The sequence below is a fragment of the Physcomitrium patens genome, chromosome 10 (assembly GCF_059467195.1).
Source record: "Physcomitrium patens ecotype Gransden chromosome 10, ASM5946719v1, whole genome shotgun sequence".
In the NCBI taxonomy this organism is placed as follows: domain Eukaryota; kingdom Viridiplantae; phylum Streptophyta; class Bryopsida; order Funariales; family Funariaceae; genus Physcomitrium; species Physcomitrium patens.
Genome location: NC_143419.1, coordinates 7735089 through 7744123, shown reverse-complemented (window position 1 = coordinate 7744123; position 9035 = coordinate 7735089). Strand labels below are relative to the sequence as shown.

Here is a 9035-nt window from a genome sequence, read left to right as displayed (position 1 = left end):
TTTCAACTCAAAGAGAGCTCTTGCATTAAAAGCCTATAACGTGTAGTAATGCAATCGGCACATACTGACCGCTACAATTTGCTTCTACATAGCAAATTGAGAAGCAAATAAAAAGAGTCACCCTGATTTCTTCTGAGCATAAGCAAACTTAGATTTTCAAGCCCGATTAGCTGCAGGTTCTTGCAAGTATTGGGAGGAATAAATCATGGCACTAAGCTTCTGATGTTCCATCATTCAGCTTCTTAACAGCATCATTCAACAGGATTTGGGACGGAGAACTTGGATCAGCCAAGTCTGCAGGGCGCTGCATTTCCGAAAGTACAAATTAGCACATAATTACATCACTGCCACAAGCAATCTGTTCGTTTTGAAGAACAATGAGCTACCTAATTAGGCGTTTAGTATCATGAAGAAATTGTTAGATTCCACAAATGGAGTCTATTGCAAGATTTGATACCTGTCCGATGAGATTTATAATTTTGGGGTTTGCTCCTGAGTCAAGAAGCATCTGCACAACATCTGAGTGGTTTCCCCTGGCTGCGTGATGCAAGGGCTGCATCATCAACCAGGACAGCAGTGCTAAAGCTTCAGTACATGATACATTGAGCAATGAAAGGCCTATTCTTAAGATCTTGTGTTACGATACTCACAAGCGCCGATACTCAGACCAAGGTATCCAAAACGCTGAGCTGAGCTACCATATAAAATTGAGAAACTATTTACAAAACAATAACTTCTCCAACTAACATCTACTTAGAAGCAAGCACCAACATCGCTGTACAAAAATTTCAGAAGAGAGAACGTGAAACAATGCCCAAAGAGAGAGAGGAGACCATACCGTATCACCATCGATGTCGAATGAATCTAAAACACGTTTCAGCTGCCCTGGACTATTAGCAGCGTGAATCAACATGTTCACGATATCCTTATACCCTGTACAAAGTCCAAATCCGATTACAACAATCACAATCACGTACAACCAGCATACTTTTAAATACGAACTAAGAAGGTCAAACTGAACAAGGTAATCTTACTGTTCGACAGCACCTTGATTTGATTAGTCCAAGTCGGCAGAACAAAATCATTCACGGCAGAATGGTACACAAAAGAGCACATGTAATTACTTCATAGATGTGACATGGTTTAGGTGGTGTGTTCGATACCTCCTGCACATGCATCGTGTAAAGGTAGTGCTCCATCCTCATCTCGAACTTCGATATTTGCACCAGCTGTAAGTAGAATCTGGCACCCATCCATGTCGTTAGAATCCCAGTAACTTGCGCCAACTAAATTGGTAAGAAAGTAAATTGTTCCAATTAGACGAGACCTCGCTACAGAATGAAGTGTAGCAAAACAAACAAAGGAAATTCCAAGCAACTAATTAATCCTCGGGAAATATAAAATTACTCTTTCTCTGCCTTATAATTAGCTTAGCATTACATCTGTACCTTAATCTTGCAAGCACAAGCTGAATTTACCAATAAGCATCAAGTACAAGCTTACAGCCACCTGCGGAAATGGACATGAACAAGAGAGCCGCAATACCTGTACACAAGACAGATGGCCATAAAGACAGGCAATATGAAGTGGCCTGTCCCCATCTTCGCCTTCACAATCGACGCCGTCTTTAAGGTTTTCTGTAATCCAATGGACCATTCTCAGCATGAGCTCAAAGCCTTTGATCCGAAAAGCTAAAAAATTAGCTTCAGTCCTATAACCATGAATCTCAGCTCAAGATGTAGAGGTTTCACGGTCGTCTACATTCAACTTCGTGAGTGCAGCTCGTTTCACAGCTCAAGCTTAAAATCTCTACGATTCGGATCGAACGGAGTTCAAGTGAGAACTACACATGAAATCAGGATTTTGCAAATATGCGATATTAAACCCCACAGCCTCTAAGATTATAAAGCGTGAGAAGAGAATTTATTCAAAGAGCAATGTTCAGATTCGCGTCTCTCCACAACCCACAATCACGTGAATTGAAGCAATTTGAAAATCCACCTCGGACTAAACATCCAACTTCCTAGATGTGACAGTCTAAGCGGGAGTAACGCTAGAAAAGAAAAGAAAATTAAGTTCCATAACGAATACGTCTGTGTCACAGAGATTTATAGCAAAAAAAACATTAATATTCATAGGTGAAGACAGATCCCATGTACAGGAGCCGAAGCAAAGCCGGGAGAAAAGAAGCAAGCTGGGAGAGACCTAGAGCAATCGTGAGAGCCTCAGCATCGCCCTCCTCCGCGGCGTTCATGACAGCCTGCACATCCTTTGGCACGACTACTTCGAGGTCCAGATCCTCCCCACCGTGTCCATTCCCATCCTCCTCCTCCATCGTGTGTGCAATGGCCATCTCTACTCAAAAGCACGAAAGATCAACACCACGACGCAGCCACGAGAGAAGAGCCCAAGCGCGCGAAGCGCAACTGCCACTGTGGGTTTGCACCACCACAACAGAGATCACTTTGCATTTAGGGCAAGTGCCTTGGGATGTGTGTCAACGTAGCTCACCTTCTCCACCCAGCAGTGCACAAAAATCATCTGATGAAATCATTCATGATCACTGTTTGTTTCCAAAATACAAATACTCTCCTTTAAATTAAGGAAACTGGTAGATGATATCTTTTCTATGCTCAATAGTCGCATGCAAGCATTGACGAAAATACCAAGATACACCATTCTTCTTACACACGATGATTTTTTCAAATGATGTTTTGTAGGTTGAAACTAGAGAGACTGAAGACATTGAGCTCAAGTGTGATAAAAGCTTTACATCGCGGTTTCTTGAAAAGTAGATGTTGGTTGCGAAGTCTTCTCTTATTTTAATGGTTGAAGAGCTATAGCCCTACGGCTCGCAGGCTTTGAGCATGACCTTGGGTGTTTCCACTGAAAGATTTACTTCACCCTATTATTTGAAACCCTAATGACATCCTGTTGGGTGCTCCCTTTCCTTCCGTTGTGGTCTTCTCGTTCGTTACCAAACGTTCGGTCATCTATGTTCGTTCACGTCTCGTCCATCCTTGAAGTCTTGAAGCGAAACAAACACCGCTTGAGGCTTCGCAAACAACAGCTACAAAGTGATTCGCATGATGGAACACCGATGCTTGATTGGGAAATTTCACACGGAGATATCAAGCTATTCGGTTCAAGTTGAGATATTCCATATGTATTGTTTTAGAAATGTGACAAAATCAAAAAGGATGATTCAGGAAGTAACCCAACTTTCGATGAGATAGCAGTTGTTGTCACTTGATAAAGTTCAGTAACTAAAGTATTCGCACTTGGCAGCTGAAACCATGATTTCATAGTGCAGTTATCCAGTAGAATGCCAAGGCATCAAGCTCGAGAGAAGTTTCAAGGAGTTGACGAACAGAATAAGCTCACTAAATCTAACACGGGAGAACATTACTTATAAAATCTTTGCATTGATTGTAAATGTGAATACCTGAATACAATTCATAGCATTTCACAAAACATTTTCAATCGTTCATACCATCGTTGCTAGAAAATCCACTGCATGCATGTACTCTTGCACAATCCTATTATCAAATTTATGGGTAGAAGTGCCCAAGGCCCGATCTTTAGGACGACGGTCCGTGGATCAAACCGGACATGCGATCAACGTCAAAGATCTCAATCCAGTAACCATCAGGGTCCTTGATAAATGCAAGTCCCTTCATCCTTCCTGTAATTCTCACATAGAGAAGCCCACTCTAATTCAGTTCTAACCCTCATCATTCTACTATTTGCTACCAAACGAAGCTCGACAAAAGGCAACTGCTTAACCATCCATTGACCACGGAACAACTTGTATGAAATCACCATGCTGAGAAATCTACATATTCAACGGTTCTAATTATTTTAGAAAATCCAGTCATAAATCTTCAAAAGAAGGCAGTGCCAACTGAAAATAGAGCCGCTTACCGTCATCTGGGCGCTTCACGAATTCAACTCCTAGCTTCTCAAAACGTTCGCATGCTTTGTAGACGTCATCAACAGTAATTCCAATATGCCCTGGAATCACAACATGTCGGCAACAACTTACTCGAAAAGGGCCTCTACAACTTTGTCTTATGGCATAAGAGCTTGTTGCAATAAATTGGTAGCCAGACGCATATACATGAACAAGATGATGCGTAGAGAGGCGCATTACACATTCTTCATTCCTCAACTGAATTTAGGTACTACAGAACCAACTTGCTCCAAAAAGATACAAAAAGCCTTTGTAGCTGTCAAGATCTGAGCTAACGTTCAAAGCCCTGGTTCAAGAGACGAAACAAAAGTGATGTTCAAGTTGAGAAAATTTGAAGGTGTTGTCTTCAACGCACCATAGCCTCGTGGATCACTGTTTCCATTGTGATAACCCTTAAAGTCTGGGTCTGATTCCGTCCCCCAATTACTGTAATCCGCAAATCAAAATAAGGTCAGTACAGAGTCGTTGTAACATTCAAGAGAATAAAAGATCACTCCTCAAAAATACGAGCAGGTAGTCAATACAGGGGTGGCAGTCGTGCAAATCAGGTTCATAAAAGCCGCGTCAGCGACAAACAGAAAACGCCAGATGTCAGACATGAATACCAAGCATAGGGACATGTTGTCAGTGAAGCTGCACACACAAATTTAAGCAGATTAACATGAATGCTTACTGCGTGAGCTCCAAGGTAGCTTTGCACTTGAATAAGAAAGCAGTTTTTTCTGCTGTATCGTTGGGGATGGTTTCCGGACTCTGAAAAATACGGGCAATAGTAGATTTTTCAACTACCCAAGGAATGTGCTATTGACGGCAGAAATTATTAAGATTGAATGAGTAATATATAAATAAATAAACCACGTCCTCAACAGTTTGAACATGAGGGCCCAGTGATCGTACCTCATATCCCAGGAAGTACAAGCTGAATTTGGCCTCGTCAAAATCAAGCCTTTTGATAAGCCTAAATCACCGATCAATCTTCGTTAAAATAATATTTCACGGCCAATGCCCATGTACACACAACTTGATCCATGTAATGCTTTTACTAAACACACCGTGGTCTCTAAATGACACAACAGCATCAGTAAGGTCGAAAGTCTTACGTCATGCCCAAAACCTTTGAGTAGAACTCCAAGCTTGCCTTGGGGTCCTTGATTCTGTACATCTGGATAGCAGTAAAGCCAGGGATCCCCGTCAACAAGGGTCAGGGTACATCAAACCTTCCACAAATTCTGTTTATAGACATCTACTCTAAATGAGGATGACTTTGGCCATCAATCCATTCAGCACCTGCATAAGCACCTGCCATAACTGAATGGAACTTCTGAATTGAGCCAATACAGCAATTGGTACTCACGGTTTGTTGCACATAGTAGCTTTTGGTGGCTGCATCAGGACTGCCACAATAGCCTGGATTGTTGGCCGCGGCTTCCGGCCCCGCATTTGTCGACATGCTTGCTGTAACGCTCAAGCGCCTAGCTACCTGCTGCTTGCCAACACAAATTTGTGCTCAGCACATGTCTCACTAAGGCAGCGTACCAGCAACCCTCAGCAACCATAGCCGACCATAACAGTTACAACTACAATCCTGTAAAGAAGAATTTGTTCCACATATCCAAATGTTTCCTGTAAACCAGATGCCCATTAAATCACGGTATACGCACAAGCACAAATCAGAAGGATAAATCAATTGATTACATCAACTGCACTCTCGAGGGGTACAGATTCCGGAATTTCAAATTTGGTGTAAAATTGGTTCAAAGAGAGACCAGAGCCAATTTCACATTCCCCAAAGAAAGACCAGAGCCAAGGCAAGACACTAATGGCACCAACTCGTGGAAACCTAACACACGATGCAGAAGCTGTGAGCTAGATCAACACAGACCCAATTTCTAAGAAAACGAATGCACATTACACTCGTCATACATTGAAACGCTGGTGCCTCAAAACCGTCGAAAAGCTTCGAAATCCACTCTTATCAGTCTGACGAGCAAAAGGTCTAGAAAGCCCCGAATTTCTTGACAAAACCCTCTGCCGCAAGCACGCCGATGAAAAACTCGCCAGAAACGCTGCGCGAGCACCTACAGCGGCCATATCTTTATTTAAACCCCTTCCCTTCTGAAATCCGAAACCCACAATCCGAATCCAACTCTCAGCTTCTACCCAGCGAACCAACAAATCCAGGGATTCAAATACCCAACTCCGTACACAGCTTTGCAACAAAAAAAGTGGCCGAAAAATGGCTTACGGTGATCGCCTCGCTCAACCCTGGCAGGGACAAAATGGCTCCTCCACAAGACTCCGGCACATCCAACCTGATTCAGTGGGCGGGGATCGAAAAGCTTTCATTGGATCAACACGGCGATTGAGCTCCAGCCAAAGCATAAAAAGAGGATGTTGTCAGACAGTGCCGCCGCTGCTGCTGCTGCTGCCATGGCAACAAGGTGGACATTCATTCTCACTTCCATGTGGCCGTTCCCTAATTCTTTCCGGTGCTCTTGCCTGCTGCCATTCTCACCCCTTCTCGTTCCTGTTTATTTCCTGAATGAATGTAAGTAAATGTTTCTACAGATTTATATATATATATATAAGTGTAGGACATTGTTACATCGACCCACTTTTTTACTAAATCGACCCATCAACAAGCTCATTGAGATCGGTCGGAAGAATGTGTGTTCAGTTTCAATGTTTCGTGAGTGTGTTGTTACGAGATTTCGAGAGTTCCTCGTGATGGAGTTCGATCCTTCATGTGTGAATCTTGATTAGATGGGTCGATTTAGTGAAAGGGTGGATTAATTATATGAACAGATCATTGTTCAGTGCTTGTTCATAGTTGAGAGTTGTGCACGGTCAATGTTGTGGTCCCTGCAAGCCATGTCTGGTATCATTATATTGTAAGGAGTTTTACGTAATCGAATTTGTGGAGTAGAGGGAATGGTTAGTTCTTTATATAAGTGTTTTGTGTTTTGAATATTATGACTTCCATGGTGTTTTGTCGTTCTATATTGAATGTCTTTGAAGCTAATCACTATTTATTTAAAGTTGGTAAGAGCTTGAAGCAAGTGGATTTGCTATCCTTGGTAAAGGCCTTATTTTAATAAATTTATTGTAATTTGTGACAATAAAGTCTTTTATAACTTTATTCAATAAAAATGATTTACGTTTTTATTTTTTATCATTTTATTTTTTCTTAATTAATAAAATTGATATATATATATATATATATAATTATTAAATTTTATTTAAACAATTTAAATTCATGTTTTATTACTTTAAGACACTTAATAAAATATATATATGTTTTTGTATGTATATATATATATATATATATGTATATATATGTATGTATACATATCTAGTTTTTTATATCTTAATTTATTAGATTTTACTTCTTGTAATTTTGTAATAATAACCAAAAGACAATAATTTTAATGAGAATTATTATGAATCCAACTTTTAATTTAATTTAAAATTTTGTTCATTAATTAAGACCATCATTTACTATAATTTTGTAACAAAAACATCCAAATATAAGTAATAAATACCTAAATTATGATGTATGTTATAATATGTCTGAAAACCTTATAACATAAATTTAAATAGAAGTTTAGATATGTTTTAAGGTATGTGCAAGAGATCTATACATGAAAATAGAATAACAGTAAGAATACTTTATTCAACTGTAATTACACTCTTTGCTTACAAATAATTCAACACTACTTAAGATTAAAATATGGTGATTTTTTAATTTATTTATTCTTCATTTCATATAAATGCATTTTACATATCATTCTTTATATGGTATTTTATATTAATTTATTTTATGTTCTAGTATATTCCTCTGTATACAACAATAGTAATAATATTAATAATATTAATAATAATTATTAGTATATTATTTACTACATATTAATGTTAATGGAAATAATATCTTCTAAAATAAGACACATAGAATGCATGCTTTGATTTTTGTTGTAGTATTAAAATCATAATATACTCCACATCAATTATAAAAAATGCTTATAGTTGATGTACTCACAAGTGTATTCACAAATTTTGTAAGTTCTCACAAAATAATATAATTTAAAATTTTTTTACCAAGTATTCTTTACTTTAGAAGAATATATATATATATATATATATATGTTTGTGTGTGTGAGAGTGTAGCATACTATACAATTTTCAAACTATTATTCAATCCATACTCATCTTAAGTTCCAAGGTATGTGGCTTTATCAAATATATATACATATTAGTAAAAATACAAATATAAATGATTCTAAAATTCTTATTTCTCAAAAAAATTAGCTATAATGCTTTATAGTGCATTGCCATATTTTTAAGAGCAAAACACAAATCTTAATGTTTAAATATCAAAATACAAAAGCCATTACAATACAACAATCATACAACATTATTATATAAAAAATCAATCATATAAGTAGCACTTATAAATAGACATATATTTTGCATGATAGAATATACTCTTTTATTTTTTTTGTTCAAATACAAACTTTGAACACAACTAAGCCAAACAAGAAGGAATGAAATGTATAACTTATATAAACAACTTAGGGAGATAAACCAATAAGATAAACAAGAGGAGACACAAACCATCTTTATTTGGCTGCATATCTCTTTGTTTTCATCAAAAGTCAAGCAATAACTCAACTTTTGATCAATTAGAGTTCAAAATCGATATTGTTGTAGATTGCCAAGAGTAGCACTGCAAGATCACTAGATGTGGAGCTTGGAAGCTTCCAACTATGGTTGTAAAAACCAGCATTGCCTTTCATGACTATTATGTAAAATTATATTTTACATTTCAAATATTTGATCTTTTTTTGTGGTCAATGGCACAAGTTTCCACTACTATGTATGTAAATGTATATGAGACTGACTCCCAACAAACATGATCAGCGTTCTTATTTATCATCCACATCCAAACGCACGACCCCACTTCATCCACGCAATTAACATCCAATAGAACATGGGGGGGATGGTGGGAGGTGAGGAAATAGCCCCGTTCCCACGGGAGTCGTCGTTGTGTGCTGCGACGCTGAGG

General features: G+C 38.4%; 2 protein-coding genes across 7 annotated transcripts; both read right to left on the bottom strand.

The window, feature by feature from the left end:
* On the bottom strand, positions 1 to 2431 carry LOC112288069 (uncharacterized). Its single transcript, XM_024531892.3, has 6 exons — positions 2206 to 2431; positions 1546 to 1637; positions 1164 to 1242; positions 839 to 933; positions 458 to 553; positions 1 to 304 (listed from the first exon to the last, which is right to left on the bottom strand). Exons 1-6 carry the CDS (start codon positions 2351 to 2353, stop codon positions 212 to 214), a joined length of 603 nt encoding a protein of 200 aa, XP_024387660.1. The 5' UTR covers positions 2354 to 2431; the 3' UTR covers positions 1 to 211.
* A 974-nt stretch (positions 2432 to 3405) lies between these two features.
* On the bottom strand, positions 3406 to 6317 carry LOC112288068 (lactoylglutathione lyase). 6 transcript variants are annotated; one of them, XM_024531885.3, is made up of 9 exons: positions 6219 to 6317; positions 5897 to 6088; positions 5328 to 5456; positions 5074 to 5135; positions 4871 to 4931; positions 4647 to 4726; positions 4329 to 4399; positions 3925 to 4014; positions 3406 to 3685 (listed from the first exon to the last, which is right to left on the bottom strand). In XM_024531885.3, the coding sequence occupies exons 2-9, from the start codon at positions 6062 to 6064 to the stop codon at positions 3582 to 3584; spliced, it is 765 nt and encodes a 254-aa protein (XP_024387653.1). In that variant the 5' UTR covers positions 6065 to 6088; positions 6219 to 6317; the 3' UTR covers positions 3406 to 3581. The 6 variants fall into 6 exon arrangements, with proteins under 6 accessions (XP_024387653.1, XP_024387656.1, XP_024387657.1 ...); XM_024531888.3 differs by having other exon boundaries at positions 5328 to 5453; XM_024531889.3 differs by having other exon boundaries at positions 5897 to 6051.
* Between the last annotated feature and the right edge of the window lie 2718 nt (positions 6318 to 9035).

Excerpts from the sequence above, each read along its gene's own strand:
- LOC112288069 (XM_024531892.3), bottom strand. The coding sequence starts at position 2,353 with ATGGCCATTGCACACACGATGGAGGAGGAGGATGGGAATGGACACGGT. Across the intron at positions 1,243-1,545 it reads GCCATCTGTCTTGTGTACAG|ATTCTACTTACAGCTGGTGC; the intron begins GTATTGCGGCTC and ends GATGGGTGCCAG. Across the intron at positions 554-838 it reads TCGACATCGATGGTGATACG|CCCTTGCATCACGCAGCCAG; the intron begins GTATGGTCTCCT and ends TTGATGATGCAG.
- LOC112288068 (XM_024531885.3), bottom strand. The coding sequence starts at position 6,064 with ATGGCCGCTGTAGGTGCTCGCGCAGCGTTTCTGGCGAGTTTTTCATCG. Across the intron at positions 5,136-5,327 it reads GCTACTATGTGCAACAAACC|ATGTACAGAATCAAGGACCC; the intron begins GTGAGTACCAAT and ends ACTGCTATCCAG. Across the intron at positions 3,686-3,924 it reads CGTGAAGCGCCCAGATGACG|GAAGGATGAAGGGACTTGCA; the intron begins GTAAGCGGCTCT and ends TGAGAATTACAG.